The sequence below is a fragment of the Dermacentor albipictus genome, chromosome 7 (assembly GCF_038994185.2).
Source record: "Dermacentor albipictus isolate Rhodes 1998 colony chromosome 7, USDA_Dalb.pri_finalv2, whole genome shotgun sequence".
Lineage (NCBI taxonomy): Eukaryota > Metazoa > Arthropoda > Arachnida > Ixodida > Ixodidae > Dermacentor > Dermacentor albipictus.
Genome location: NC_091827.1, coordinates 98,717,051 through 98,733,348, shown reverse-complemented (window position 1 = coordinate 98,733,348; position 16,298 = coordinate 98,717,051). Strand labels below are relative to the sequence as shown.

The 16,298-nt window shown below is 44.1% G+C and overlaps 1 protein-coding gene and 1 pseudogene across 1 annotated transcript; both read left to right on the top strand.

Annotated features, from left to right (window-relative positions):
• The first annotated feature begins 349 nt into the window (after positions 1–349).
• On the top strand, positions 350–2,758 carry LOC139047877 (THAP domain-containing protein 1-like). Its single transcript, XM_070522029.1, has 3 exons — positions 350–1,059; positions 2,003–2,336; positions 2,571–2,758. The coding sequence occupies exons 1-3, from the start codon at positions 730–732 to the stop codon at positions 2,756–2,758; spliced, it is 852 nt and encodes a 283-aa protein (XP_070378130.1). The 5' UTR covers positions 350–729.
• LOC135916837 (uncharacterized) lies at positions 2,656–5,953 on the top strand (annotated as a pseudogene).
• The last annotated feature ends 10,345 nt before the right edge of the window (positions 5,954–16,298 follow it).

Genomic DNA, 16,298 nt, shown 5'->3' with positions numbered 1-16,298 from the left:
GCTAATAGTAAAGCCACCCAAGAGCGACAAGATTTAGACTTCCTCCACAGATGTCTCGGCAGCAAGTCATAATACCCCGCAAAAGAAAATTCCGATCTAAATACGACCTGGAGGGGCGAGCCACAGCGTTTGGCTGGGGGAGCGTTTGCTAGTTTAGCACCGCGTAGGGGGAGCCACAGTCGACAGAAGAAAGAGGGAGCGCCGGTGCAGGAGGAGGAGAGGTATGGCGGTACATTTGCGCTACTGATGGGCATTGGTCGCATGACAAGTGGCACGATACGATGCGGCTCTACTGCTGCGGCTGATGGCGATGATTTAGTGGCATCCCCTTTAAAGGGAAGCTGAAGAGTCTGTCGAATTCAATAAGACGCTCATATACGGATGCGGGAACCTTGTAAACCATGTAGGTCAAATTTGGGTTTTTTTTTTCAAATAGGAGCGACGTAATCGTCGGTTGAAATTGCGCTGTAGCTCCGCCCCCCCGTCGAATGCCGCGCGCTGCTGCTGACGCTGACGATGCGAGCGGAGACCGGAAACCGCCGTGTTGTGACGTCAACTTTAGTGTTTTGCTCCTTCGCAGCCTGCGCGACCGTGCCTGACCATGCTTGTTTCTGCGTGCGTGCCATCGTAATCTGCTTCGATCGACCCTGCATTTCTTTGTTGGTGCGTCTGTGTGTATGTAGAGTGGTGGTCAACGTGCGCAGCATCAACTGATGTGGTGGGCCGATCATGCCATCTTTCTGTGCAGCCTACGGTTGCACGAACACCAGCGGCCACGACGATGTTGTCTTCCATTGCTTCCCACAAGACAAGAAGCTTTTAAGGAAGTGGGAGGCTGCTGTAAAGCGAAAGAATTTCAAGCCCTCAAGAACAACACTGCTGTGCTCCAACCACTTCCGTGACGACGATTATCACGAGAATTTGTCGTTAAAACGTGCGTTGGGTTTGCCAGTCAAGTCAGCTCGTCTAAAGCCCGGCGCAGTGCCGTCAGTGTTCGCGTACACAAGGAGCTCGTCACCGCTGTCAAGGCCAGCTTTCGCGAAAAGAAGGAAGCTTGAGGTAAGAACCTGACTGCGCGAACCATTGTTTAGTGTAGTTTAATACGTGTAAGCTAGTGATTGCTACAATGCTCTTTTCAGATAAATGGAGTTTGAGCTGGTGTACCGGTTCTTGGTAACAGTGAGGCGTTACGCCTGAATTAAACGGCGCTTGTACGAGAACGGTAGCAAACGGCACCGTACTAAAGAAAGCGTTTCAAGGTTAGGCTCGTGCGCAGCTCTCCCATCATATCACATATCGAGACTGCGGCTACGCTATGCGAAATTCGCAACCGGAGACTGCGCGCCGCACGTAATTCAACTCGGAAAGCTCGTACGTGTGAAAACGCGATACGTAGATGCGCTCGCTTGGTCCTATTTAAGTTCAAGCATTGTAGGATTCATGTGTAGTCCTCTGTGGCCAAAATATGTTAGAAAATTGGCGCGGCACCTTTTTCTTCGTCCTCGGAGCGCCAAGAAAGCGTTTGCCTCGAGAAGGCTCCCGGCTCCCGGCAAATAAAACATAAAAAAACTTGTAGCATCGAGTGGCACATTTCAAAATAAAGATGAGGAAAACCACAATGCAAGAGACACTTCCTTTATGAACGCGGAGGAGTAGGGTAGTCTACGTAGCCTCTTTCCTTCCAATGTTTCATAACCTTCAAGAGAGGTGTCACGGAGGTCTGGGAGCAGACTCTTTAGCTATATGGCAACCATTAAAGCCTATTCTAGCTACCTAAATGAATATAAGTATGGAGAAGCTAACGCATATATACATGGTGCCTCTTCGCCTAGAGATGACATGTATGATTTGCAACGCAGCTGTAAAATTCATTTGTTCCATAAAGCGAGCGTTGAAATTATTTTTGCAAGACATGGAAAAATTTTACTCGTACTGAAGTGCACTTTCCTTTGTCCTGTTTGCAGCAAGAGCGTCATATGGTTTTCTTTTTTTACATATGCAGGTTCTCAATGAACTGTTAGGCAACACGGCTTGCACTGAAGACTGCGCACCAAGTGACTGCGCACCAGGTGACTGCACACCAGATGACTGCACACCACATGACAGTGAAGATCAAGAATTCATGGCAGTTGACATCACAGATCATGACTGCGCTACAAGAAACTTGCCACTTGCAGACGGTGCCCAAGAACCAGCACTGATCTCCCATAAAGGTGACGACAAGTGCTTTCAAGTCATTATTCATCCTGAAAACTGCTCTAAGGCATCACAAGTGAACATGAAAAGAAAATGCAAATCAAAGGAAGCACAGACAAAGTCTTGTGGTGTTTCTATAGGTATGTATATATATGCTCTATTAAACTTGGCATGCCTTTTTCAGTGTACCAGCTGCATGCTTTCTTTCAGTTAGTGGGATAACTTATGGGCTGTAATAAGGGAATCGTATTTCTGTAATACTACAAATGTTTTAGCTTCACTAAAGCTGAGTCGGTGGACATAGTATTAGTTGAATGAAATTAACCTCATTCAGTCCTGATAACTCCTGTTCATGTACTTCAATTTTTTACCAGGTGTTCAGGTTGGTGCCTCGATGGTTAGTGTGGCCACCCAGGTACAGTTGGGCACCACAGTGTGTGAAGCAAGCTCCGAGGACAGTGATAACGAGGAACTCTGTGACAATGGCGACTCATTCAGCCGTGATGACGACTACTGCCCCTTGAGTGACTGGAAAGAGGGGTACGTTATGTCAATGGCGTAAAAGATTGCAATGCTTTCTCAATTTGGCTTGTTACGATCGCACTGGGTCAGTGCGCACAACAGACGCAGTTATTTTGCAAGCTCCCTTGGTCTGTGCTACGCACCTTAGCTGAAAGATTGTTGTTTTTTCCAGGAATATCGACTCCGATGAAAGGAATTGCAGTGAGGACTGCAGTGACGCTCCTGATAATGAAAGAATTATTTTAGTCCAGGAGAAACAGCTTAGGATGCTTTTCAATTTCTGCCGCAAATGCTTTGCACCTTGCACATGTCATGTCCAGTGCCAAGGAACTCTTTTTCAGATGACTACAGTCTGCAAGTCGGGCCACACGATTTCTTGGCAAAATCAAAATTATATTCAGCAGTTGGCTGTGCTCAACCTGCGGCTTTCTGCAGCCATACTATTTTCTGGGTGCAACCCAACTGCTACCCTCCGGATGCTTTCGCTTCTTGGGGTACAAGTCAAGTTGTCTTTCTCGCCTCGTCCTTGTTCACCGGCGTTCGTGTTGTCTTTCTCGCCTCGTCCTTGTTCTCCGGCGTTCGTGTTGTCTTTCTCGCCTCGTCCTTGTTCAAATGTGCGCTGGAACTATGTTTCACAATACAAGTATTCGGAGAGAGGACATTTTTCAACATTCAGCGTTCTCACCTCTGGCCTGCCATTGGGAAGGTAAGCATATTTCTTAAAAGATATTTAAAGCAATTGACATGTGCTTAATTTAGTGGGAATTTTTATTCGGTGTGGAAAAACGAACAGCAACTGTTGCTTGTGGATATAGGGGAGCAAAAAGTGAGACTTGCCGGTAATGGGCGAGCCGATTCGCCTGGATTTAGCGCAATGTTCGGAACATACTCCTTTCTGGATCTTCAGCGCAACAAAATACTGCATTTTGAACTTGTGCAGGTTTGTTTAAACTGTGTTCTATAGCATGCTATATCTGTAACAACCAGTGCTAGAAGATAAGTCTACTCAGCAAATAATCACTTCACTTTCATTCTGTTTATAGAGGACATACCATAGTTATGTGTAAAACATACTGAATTGTCACGTTTTGCAGTCCAATGAAGTAGGCGGAAGCTGCTATATGGAGCTGGAAGGCCTGAAACGTAGCCTCAGCTTCCTCCAGGATCACCGCAATGATGTGACGTCTATTGTTACCGACCGGCATGCCCAGATAAAGTGTTTTCTTCGGAAGGAGAGGTCCGACATCACGCATGAATTCGATGTCTGGCATGTCGTTAAAGGTATGATGTAGTCTGTACTTGACTGGACCAGAATATTTTTACTTGCATTATGCATTCTTGCAAGATAGGCATGCATATATTTTTTTTTAAATTTCAGGTGTTCACAAAAAGTTACTTGCTGTGGCTAAGAGAAATGACTCCAAAGAGCTCAAGGAGTGGACGCAAGCTGTTGGGAACCACCTCTATTAGTCGGCTGCCTCAAGTGACGGCCACAAGGAGCTAATTGTTCCGAAGTGGAAATCACTGCTAAATCATGTCAGAGACATTCACAGCCATGAGGATGCACTGTTTCCATCCTGTCTTCATGGAGATATTGAACCGCGGAATTGGCTTAGCACAGGTACTCTGCCTTTTGATGGAAATATAACATACATCAATGAAGAACATATCAGCTGTACCAAGCAGTGTCATGCGAGTACATCATGTCTGACCACTTCAGAAATATTGTGTAGCTTTTTGCTGTTGAATCCGTATTTCTTTCTTTCCATTCTTTCTTTCTATTCTTTCTTGCTATAGATGCCGCTGTAGCTCTAATCGCATTCACAAGTTTTGTTTTCTGATTTTGGAAGTTGCCAGCTGAAAAAGTGCCACCTCTGTTGTCACAGTCGGAATAATGGCATATATTATGAAGCAAGAAAATATATTAGCTTGGTGCTGTAATATGTAATGTTACTACCTCAGTGGAATAACACGTGCAGCAGCCAGTTTGCTTATCCACACATATGGCTGGTGTACACACTTGGCACTGGTGCTTCCACACTTTTCATTCAGAGTCGAAGACTTTCCAGAAGCTTAAGGAAGTAGCGACTTCCAAGGCCCTCCTGAGAGATTTGCCACAACTAGCAACTAGCAACGAAGTTCCAGACCTATGATTTAGAAGCTTTCCATAGCGTGCTGCTGCATTTTGTGCCCAAGTTGTGCCAGTACTCCTTTGAAGGAATGGTGGCAAGGTAACTAAATATTTCAGCTTTGCAGTTGAGTCTTGATGAGATACCGAAATCAAGCGAGCAGTGTGTTTCAGTGAAGAAACTGCTTATACCAGATAAATATATGAACACCATATGAAATAAAAAATGTAGTATATAAACTATACTGAGGCCACAATGGTTCATTACAGTGATCAAGCATTCGTTAATAGCAGATTTGTCATTGCTTGGCTGCTTTTGGAGTCCAAGCCGTGGTCCACAGATTGTTTGCCTGGCTGTAGTTTGTTTAATTACCAATCCCTGTTTCTACTCTGTATTTTGTCTCCTGCATCTCTTGGATGCATCAAATTGTTTCACGATTCACTGGCCTGAAGTGACAAAATGATTAAATGCAACTGTTCCAGGACTCGGTTAGCAGCCATGCACTACAATGAGAACAGTGAGAGAAGGCAGGCATGCGCACAGGATGGCACTTCTAGGTGGATTGTGAAATACCCGAAAGCCACAGGAGGCAATGCGGTTGCCTGTCCTGTAAAGGAGCAACCCACACATGGTAAGCTGATGATATTGCACTTTATTTCTTCACACATACATTGTGTTGTGAAATCCTAATGCAGGCTATGTGAAGAGACTACTGAAAGTGGTTATGCTGTACGCTGTCACAGTGTTACGGACGAGAAGGACCACAAATGCGAAGAATCCGCCACCTCTCAGCAGCCGCTTTCCTAAAGCATCAAAGGAAGAGCTTGTAAACAGGCGGAGAACAAGATCCAACAAGTAGTTAGATATTATGGTCTTGTAGCAAAATGTAATGAGAATGCCAACAATATGAAAAGCCGGTTTGCTCCTAACACAAGCCATTGTAGACTCATGACACAGTGCATGACAAACTACCTTTGTGACAGCTTCACGACATCCATGTAAATAACTTTATAAATATGTGTATGCTAGGGTTGGCTGTTTTTCTATTTTGCATGTGTGGCAACCAGATAAAATGACACTGAATAAAATATATATGTGCTTCGAAATTCACTTTTTATTGTGCCAAAAACTTTTACTACATGCATGAAAGTTGTAAAGTCAATTGGTAAGTGATGCAATTCATATTGGTTCATAATGTCAAGATCGGTGCATGCAGTAATTCAGTTCCTATACTAACATGTTTAAATACTCACTTCGACACAGCTTGAAAAATGTTTGAACCCCGTGTACACTCCATTATGAGATGGATATTTCTTCCGGATAGCACACGGGACACAACTTGGCAGAACGCGTCTCTTGTGTCTTCCCATTCTTCTCCACATTAGATATGCAAATTGCCGATATGCAGCATATCTCAACTGTCTGTAAGTGAAAGTAAATTATATTGCAGCACATATCTGATCTATATCAAATCTCACCTGTTTGTGGGTTCTTTTCCTGATAATGTAGTACCTTGCTGCACAAGTGCCACTTCAAGCACAGTCCTGTTCAGACAAACGTCTTTAAATTTTCGGGACCTTGTGATGCATTGTGCATGCTTCTGCTTTTGAGTGATTTCGTTAATTTCTTGACAGCAGCAGCAGTCCTCTTCATTGTTCATTGGAATACAGTGATGGCACGAACACCTATTAAAAGTGAAGTGTGTTTAAAATGGCATCAAAGACTACCAAAGAAGCATTTGCACTCATGAACACATGCAAAGAACTAGTATCAAATTAGCAAGTGCACCTTAGCTTGATACATTATCAAGCACGTATACGGCCAGCCCTGCAATTCGGCCTGCGCACTTGCTGTGTATGGCCACAGAATGAGAGAGGACTACTTTCCACTAGCAGGCTTTCTAAACGCAGCGCGAAAAGATCGGAGCAACGAAAACAAAGACGGCACGAGTGCGCACTGACTGATGATAACTGGTGTTGGAAGGCCTTATGAATACACGAACTCGCCCAAACCTGGATTTTGATTTACTGCGAGCTCCTTCGTGTTAGCACGCTGAACGGAAGGTGCATGTTTATTTCCCGACCTCGACGCAGGTTTCGTCGCTAAGCGCCGCGAATTTTCTATTTGCACGAGTGTTGTAAAACAGCCTGCACGCAGCTACCATAACGCAGTGCAAATGTAGAGTTTGCATGTGCTGGAAAGAAGGCGCACGCCAGGACGCTACGCTCCCGCCCCCGTCTCTCGCGCACAGCGAGAAACCGACCGTCTCACGTAGCCGACGGAATTCGCCGCCTTTACGACTTCGGTTACGAGTAGTGTGCGGATCGCGCACAGATGAAGGTCACTACACTTACTGCATCCGTACTAACCGTCTTTGTAGGTTGCGGACAGCTTTGGACAGCGCACAAATGCCGACGATCGCATCCCCGCTTACGTTCCACGATGAGGCATGCAGGAACACAACACTGCAGTTGTTTGACCGGAAACGAGCTCACCAGATCGGCGAAAGATCGGCGAGATCACTAGATCGCTTTGCAAAAACATACTCACCAAAGAGCATTTCCAACACGCGAGATCCCAAGACTTCGCTTTCGTTCTTGTCGAAAGCACTGCTCGCAGCAGCAACGTTTGCTTCTTCGAGAGGCCGGCTCTTAGCAATCGGCTCGTACATGTAGGGAGCAACGCCGAACTCTTCAGAAAAACGCAGTCTCTCTAAATTTTCCATTACCTCTTAATTTTCCATTACAGCACCAAACTACCTGGCACCGCGCTTCATGTGGAGCGGCAGCGGTCGGTCGCTAAAGTTGACGTCACGGGTCGCCCGACCAATCACAGGCGGAAACGAGACGCGCGAGCTGGGCGTGTCCGCTGCTGCACTCTTCGTCGAAATAAAACATATTTGCGCTTTCTTTCGCTCAATTTCGATACGATATTCGAATTCGGAGGGTTGAAAACCATTATGTACACATGTTCACTCATTTTTTCTGGAAAACCTTTCACCTTCCCTTTAAAACGGGACAATGGCAAATAGTCACCTAGCCTGCTTGATTTTGTCAGACATGCTATACATGATTTCATTCTATCATTCTTGTATACATATAATTACTCTTTTTTTATTCTAAAGCATTGTATGGATCATGAAGTGGAAAACCCGGCGGTGGAGCAAGAGATCGTACAAAAAATTGCTGGTCGCAGAGACGCGCTCACGCGACTGCTCGCTCGTTTGTCGTTACCTTCTGCCACAGCTGTCCCAAATACAACTCATAATGCCGCTCATAATGTCAACGAAGGCGCTGACGGCCGTGGTGGGTGCTGTGATTACGGTGAGTTCTATCGTGCACTCCGATGGGCCAGCCTTCGAGATCGGCTTGCCAGTCAGTAGGTGCGCCCGGCTCCTTCGTATTTCCACGCAAGTACGCCAACGAGGCCGAGAGACGCGATGCGAGAAATGATGCAAGGCAAGGCGAACACAATACCAATACGTTTCGTAAAACGAGTGGTCATAGAAAAGACGTCGGAATGCTTTCTCATGCATTCACGTAGGGATACCTGAGTGCCCTTGACTTTTTTGTCATTCCTGGCGATAGCTGCGATGGACGCCAGCCGCGGCGGTGGTGACGACGGACATCGCCAACCGAAACCGCGATCCGGGTGAGTCCACAGCAGTATACGCTGTAAAAATCATATTCAAGGTGTATTTTCAATAAACGCAGTGCTTAAAGTCAGGAGGGGGGATGGGATGCCTGGGGGGACCCGCTCCATTATTTAAGGAGGGGCTCGGCGCTCCCTCGGCAAGTCAACTGTAGCACTGCCAGATCCATTCGACAAGCGCTGGAGATGATTTCATTAGCAGTGGTGCATATTTCGTATAAACTCCAACTCCAATTTTTCGATTATGGCTTCAGTTGCCATCATTCGGTTGATGTGGCACGAGAAGAACCAGTAAAGCAGGTATCCCCGTCCTGCAGTATGCATTTCCTCGGAAAACTGCACACGACGGTGACGGCCCTTGTTTGACTAAGATTCTCAGCACAGCACGCTATTTCATGCGTCACCATAGCGCGAAGCTACCTGCTAGTGAATTAGGGAAGATTCACCTTCGTTTCTTTATGTTAGCAAACATTTTCCATTCGTTTAGTTGTACATTATGAGTGCTGCGCTACACGAAAGACGCATGCACTTTGTCCACTATATATATATATATATATATATATATATATATATATATATATATATATATATATATATATATATATATATATATATACGCCGCCATTGGAATCGGCACCTGGCAACGTTTAACGTTAGTACGTTATCTAGTGAGGCGAGTCTAGCAGTGTTATTGGAGGAATTAGAGGGTGGTAAATGGGATATAATAGGGCTCAGTGAGGTTAGGAGGACAAAAGAAGCTTATACATTACTAAAAAGCGGGCACGTACTGTGCTACCGGGGCTTAGCGGAGAGACGAGAACTAGGAGTCAGACTCCTGTTTACTAAGGAAATAGCTGGTAACATACAGGAATTCTATAGCATTAACGAGAGGGTGGCAGGTGTTGTTGTGAAACTTAATAAGAGGTACAAATTGAAGGTGGTACAAGTCTATGCCCCTACATGCAGTCATGATGACCAGGAAGTCGAAAGCTTTTATGAAGACGTCGAATCGGCGATGGGTAAAGTCAAAACAAAATACACTATACTGATGGGTGACTTCAATGCCAGGGTAGGCAAGAAGCAGGCTGGAGACAAGTCAGTGGGGGAATATGGCATAGGCTCTAGGAATAGCAGAGGAGAGTTATTAGTAGAGTTTGCGGAACAGAATAATATGCGGATAATGAATACCTTTTTTCGCAAGCGGGTTAGTCGAAAGTGGACGTGGAGGAGCCCGAATGGTGAGACTAGAAATGAAATCGACTTCATACTCTGCGCGAACCCTGGCATCATACAAGATGTAGACGTGCTCGGCAAGGTACGCTGCAGTGACCATAGGATGGTAAGAACTCGAATTAGCCTAGACTTGAGGAGGGAACGGAAGAAACTGGTACATAAGAAGCCAATCAATGAGTTAGCGGTAAGAGGGAAACTAGACGAATTCCGGATCAAGCTACAGAACAGGTATTCGGCTTTAACTCAGGAAGAGGAACTTAGTGTTGAACGACAATGAACGACAATCTCATGGGCATCATTAAGGAGTGCGCAATAGAAGTCGGTGGTAACGCCGTTAGACAGGAAACCAGTAAGCTATCGCAGGAGACAAAAGATCTGATCAAGAAACGCCAATGTATGAAAGCCTCTAACCCTACAGCTGGAATAGAACTGCCAGAACTTTCTAAGTTAATCAACAAGCGTAAGACAGCGGACATCAGGAACTATAATATGGATAGAATTGAACATGCTCTCAGGAACGGAGGAAGCCTAAAAACAGTGAAGAAGAAACTAGGAATAGGCAAGAATCAGATGTGTGCGTTGAGAGACAAAGCCGGCAATATCTTTATTAATATGGATGAGATAGTTCAAGTGGCTGAGGAGTTCTACAGAGTAATATAGTACGAGCGGCACCCACGACGACCGTGGAAGAGAGAATAGCCTAGAGGAATTCGAAATCCCGCAGGTAACGCCAGAAGAAGTAATGAAAGCCATAGGAGCTATGCAAAGGGGGAAGGCAGCTGGGGATGATCAGGTAACAGCAGATTTGTTGAAGGATGGTGGTCAGATTGTTCTAGAGAAACCAGCCACCTTGTATACGCAATGCCTCATAACCTCGAGCGTACCGGGATCTTGGAAGAACGCTAACATAATCCTAATCCATAAGAAAGGGGACGCTAAAAACTTGAAAAATTATAGACCGATCAGCTTATTGTCCGTTGCCTACAAAGTATTTACTAAGGTAATCGCAAATAGAATCAGGAACACCTTAGACTTCTGTCAACCAAAGGACCAGGCAATATTCCGTAAAGGCTACTCAACAATAGACCATATTCACACTATCAATCAGGTGATAGAAAAATGTGCAGAATATAACCAACCCTTATATATAGCTTTCATTGATTACGAGAAAGCGTTTGATTCAGTCGAAACCTCAGCAGTCATGGAGGCATTACGGAATCAGGGTGTAGATGAGCCATATGTAAATATACTGGAAAATATCTATAGCGGCTCGACAGCCACCGTAGTCCTCCACAAAGAAAGCAACAAAATCCCAATAAAGAAAGGCGTCAGACAGGGAGATAGGATCTCTCCAATGCTATTCACGGCATGTTTACAGGAGGTATTCAGAGACCTGGAGTGGGAAGAATGGGGGATAAAAATTGATGGAGAATGCCTTAGCAACTTGCGATTCGCTGATGATTTTGCCTTGCTTATAAACTCAGGAGACCAATTGCAATGCATGCTCACTGACCTGGAGAGGCAAAGCAGAAGGGTGGGTCTGAAAATTAATCTGCAGAAAACTAAAGTAATGTTTAACAGTCTCGGAAGAGAACGGCAATTTACGATAGGTAGCGAGGCACTGGAAGTGGTAAGGGAATACATCTACTTAGGGCAGGTAGTGACCACGGATCCGGATCATGAGACTGAAATAACCAGAAGAATAAGAATGGGCTGGGGTGCGTTTGGCAGGCATTCTCAAATCATGAACAGCAGGTTGCCACTATCCCTCAAAAGGAAAGTGTATAACAGCTGTGTGTTAGCAGTACTCAGATATGGGGCAGAAACCTGGAGGCTTACGAAAAGGGTTCTGCTGAAATTGAGGACGACGCAACGAGCTATGGAAAGAAGAATGATCGGTGTAACGTTAAGGGATAAGAAAAGAGCAGATTAGGTGAGGCAACAAACGCGGGTAAATGACAGCTTAGTTGAAATCAAGAAAAAGACATGGGCATGGGCCGGACGTGTAATGAGGAGGGAAGATAACCGATGGTCATTAAGGGTTATGGACTGGATTCCAAGGGAAGGGAAGCGTAGCAGGGGGCGGCAGAAAGTTAGGTGGGCGGATGACATTAAGACGTTTGCAGGGACAACATGGCCACAATTAGTACATGACCGGGCTAGTTGGAGAAGTATGGGAGAGGCCTTTGCCCTGCAGTGGGCGTAACGAGGCTGATGATATATATATATATATATATATATATATATATATATATATATATATATATATATATGGTTACATTGCTGTGGTGGCGCAAGAGTAGCGCCATTTCGCGCGAAAGTGCGAAGAATATTCAATTAAATTGAATTCAGCTTTAGTCAACATCTGCCAGATGTGTGTAGCACGGACAAAAAGCCCGAAAAGGCTTGACTGGGTCCGTGCACCATCACATGGCATACAGTGGCATTAATTCCTTACAAGTAAAGGAGAAAATCATTTTGCAGAAAATGCAAAAAGTTCGGAGAATACAAAAAGAATGCAAGCAACAGGCAAGAATGCGCATAAAGAGAATCCATAAATATACAAAAAACATCTTGGCAAATTCACTGGATCAGAAACAAGAAAACAAAGTACAGAAAATACAAGTAGTGTTAAAAAAATAAAACAATGGAGAAAAAATGAAACAATGGAGATTTATACATACATATTGGGTAGCTGATTTGAAGAAATCAATTCTATATCCGTGCCATTTTTGGCCAACTCATTTAACAAGGTTGGTAATGTGTATTTTAGTATTTGCTTACCTTTGTCGTGCGGCATCTGTCAACTTTCCATGTTTCTGGATAGCGCGTGTTGAATGCAGGGGAACATTTTTGCAACCCCGCCAGTTATTTTAGAAGGTAATTTTTCTTGTTTGTTTCAAAGTTACGTTGTCGAAGTAATCTGAAATTATACATAAAGTGTACATTAACAACCTTGAGGTTGTTGAACATGTCCTCTGGGGGACTTAAGTAAGGAGCTTTAGAAACAAGTCATACGGCAAGCTTCTGAAGCGTAAGAAGTCTCTTTGATATTCTCTTTATTGTTGTTCTCCAATCTAGTGCAGCATAGTTTAGCATAGGAGAAAATACAGCATTGTACAATATATTGTTAATAGAAAGAGGGAACGTGAATCAATGTCGACAGGAGACCAATTACATTGGACAGTTTTTTCGTTAGGTGATTGATGTGAGCATCACAGGTTTTATTATTGGAGAAAATCGCGCCAAGCGTTTTTAAAAACTTTCATCAACTTCTATTTTGAAATCGTTCAGCAGTAGTCGGGGGATTTCGCAGAATTTCTTTCGTGGGTATTACACAACTGTCTTCGTTTGACTAATGTTTAGCTTTAATTCATTGTTTGTAGCACACAAGTCAATACGATGAAGTGCCTCATTTGCGCGAAAAGACAAGGCATGCGACATCCGAGCCTGTAAAATATAGGCTAGTATCGTCAGCGTATATTATATACTTAGTGGTAAGATCAATGTTAACAATATCGTTGATGTAAAGAAGAAACCGAAAAGACACAATATGCTTCCCTGTGGAGCACCTAAATTATTGGTTTTACTAAAGAAGAGTGACCATTATTCATGAAAAACTGCGACCGATGCTGTAGGTGCGATGAAATAAATGGCACAGCTTTCTCTCGAATGCCATTGTGCTCTAATATTTTCAAAAGAATGTTGTGATTAATATGATCGAATGGCCTTTGTGAAAACAAGAAAGATGCGAAGGCCCGCGCTTTGACTTTCGAACACTTCAAGTATTACTCCTCTTGCATGAGCAATGCCAACTTGTTAGATTTATCTTTCCGGAAGCCTACTGCGAGTCAGTTAGCATGTTGTAGCGATCAGTAAATGAAATTAAGCACGTTAAAATTATTTTTTCAGGACTTTCTGAATAGACTGGTAGAGTGGAGATTGCAGGCTAGTCCGTAAGATCATTCCTATCACTTTTTTTGTAGACAGCTTTAAGTTTGGCGCATTGAATTTTGCTAGGAAATACCGCACATGAAGGACAATTGTTAATTATATGCGTTAAGGAATGCGCGATCAGGTCAATAACGAATTTCACCGGTTTTATCTGCAGATTCATTATATCTGTGGCTGTGCGGTTTTTTGAACTCGTGTACGTTGAATACCTTGACTGATTATTGAATGATATGATTATTGAATGATTACTGAATGATATGACTTGACATGCCGATGATAAGTGGGGATTGATGGTGGCAGATGGGAGGAGTCAGTACGGATATTACAATGGCAAGCAAGGTGACCGATACACTGGCCGACAAAATAAATTGGCCGATCGGCTGCGGTTCGCCACTCGGCTGCATGTTCGTAGCTTACAGGATACCACTGACCAGTGGATCGACAAGGAGCATTAGACAGCTGTGAAGTGGCAAGGACACATGCAGAACATGCGTCACTGAAATAATTAAATTCCTCAAAGTAAGATGCGCCAGAAGCATCGTAAAGTACAATATACCCCCAAATTACATCCATCACAGCTTCGGATTGTAATATGAATATACAAGAAAACATCATTCGGTTACGCGTAAAGTCAAACGAAAACCCCTTTTCATCTTTTCTACCATTCATAGAGCGGCCATGGCCTCCGAGCTTTACACGCGCCAGCTGGTTCGTACACTTGCACAAATGTGGGAGACCGTAGAGCGGCGCGCCCGATTTCTTGCAACACTTCCAAGTGGCGCTTCCCTCCGCCGCATCGGTGGAGGTAGGCGCGTATGACAACATAGACTGCAGCATTGTGGGATGTTCTGGGAAGGGAAGGCTTAGGTGATGATTGTCTCCAACATTTGAGAGAGATTTACGGAGAGAATAATGTTTGCGTTGAATGAGAAGGGATGAGGAGCGATGAGAAAGTTGATATCAACAAGGCATGGAGGCAGGGGTGGCCTTTCCCCCACTGCTCTTTATTATGCGCATGATGATGATGGAAAAGACGCTATAAAGAAGTAATATTGGGTTTAATTTCTCATACAAACAGGCGGGTACAGTAGTAGAGCAGTAGCTTAAAGGCTTGTTTTATGCGAACGACATTGTATTGCTAGCGAAACAGCAAAGTGATATGCAGCGTCTGGCTGATATCTTTGGAGAGGAAGGCGATAACTTAGGTCTGAAATTCAGCGTTAAAAAATCAGGTGTTACTGTATTCAATGAAAACACCAAACATACAGTTACAACACACGGCCAGGAAATACCTTGGGTGATATAATATATACACCTTGGTATATAGATAAACGAAGGCAATATATATATGGAGACAGAGCAAAATATAATAAGAGTAAAGGGAAAGAAAAACGGGGCAATAATGAGACAACGAATGCTATGGCGATACAACAGGTATGAGATGCTCTGGGTTATGTCAAAAGGTGTAATGGTACCAACACTTACATTTGGAAATGTGGTTCGATTGAAATCAGGGGTATGATCAGGACTCGATGAAACCAAAGGTCAGTGGGACGCCTCGCATTGGGTTCTCACAGGAAGACTACTAATGAAGCTGTGCAGGGTGATATGGGCTGGACAAGTTTGGAAGTGAGGAAAGCTCACAGGAAATTTAATTATGAAGCACTACTGAGGAATGTGAAAGAAAGTACATGTGTTCGGAGAGTGTTCAGGTAGTCGTACAGAAATAGCATTGGTTCGCAGTTTAGAAAAAGAATTAGGAAGCTTAGCAGGAAGTATTCAACCTGTATGGGGAGCAACACAGCAACAAAGTTCAAGCGGAAAGTAAGAGAGGCTGAGATAATCTCAAACGTAGCGGCAATGCAAAAGAAATCTGCCATGGGTAACTACTTAAGAGGAAAAAACAAAATCAGGAAATAAACAATCAATTAGAACTCTAAGGAAAGCTGGTTACTTTTCGAAGCGCGATCAGGATGCCTTAGAACTCGCACTTATAGAGAGAGATATAAGAAGGAAGAAGAAGCGTATGCTGCTGCAGTAAAGCTAGGGAAAAGATGGAGCATGTTGTATTAGAATGTCAATATATCTGTCCTGCAGTCGATTTAGGAATCACTGGCTTCCTTGAAGCCCTTGGGTTCAGCGAAAGCAGGGTTTTGCCAAGTAAACAAATGTTTACTTTCTGCAATAATGTCCGCAATATAGACTAGTAAGAGGCGATTGGAAGATTGGTGGGAAAAAAAAGTTGGGAAATGACAAACAACGGAGGCCTACAAAAACAAAGTTCACAATGGGGGTCAGAAACTTTGTTGATGGAAGTTCATCGCGGGTTTTTCTTTCTTTCCTTTTTTTTCTTTTTTAACATGGGTAGGACATTAGACAATAAAATAGGAAGAGCTTGGTGGCGCAGCCGGCCGCCCCGTTCCAAAGGGCATCCACCGCGACCCTCGCAAGGGGCCATGTTTCTACGATACCGCTCACATTTCTGCATAGCGTTGACTGTCAGCGCTTCCCGGTAAGCATTACGGTTGTATAAGCTGCAGTTTCCAGGAAGCGCGAGAAATAGCCAAGAATCTTTGAAAGCTATTGCGTTCCGCTCCTAAAGGCAAAGCTGAG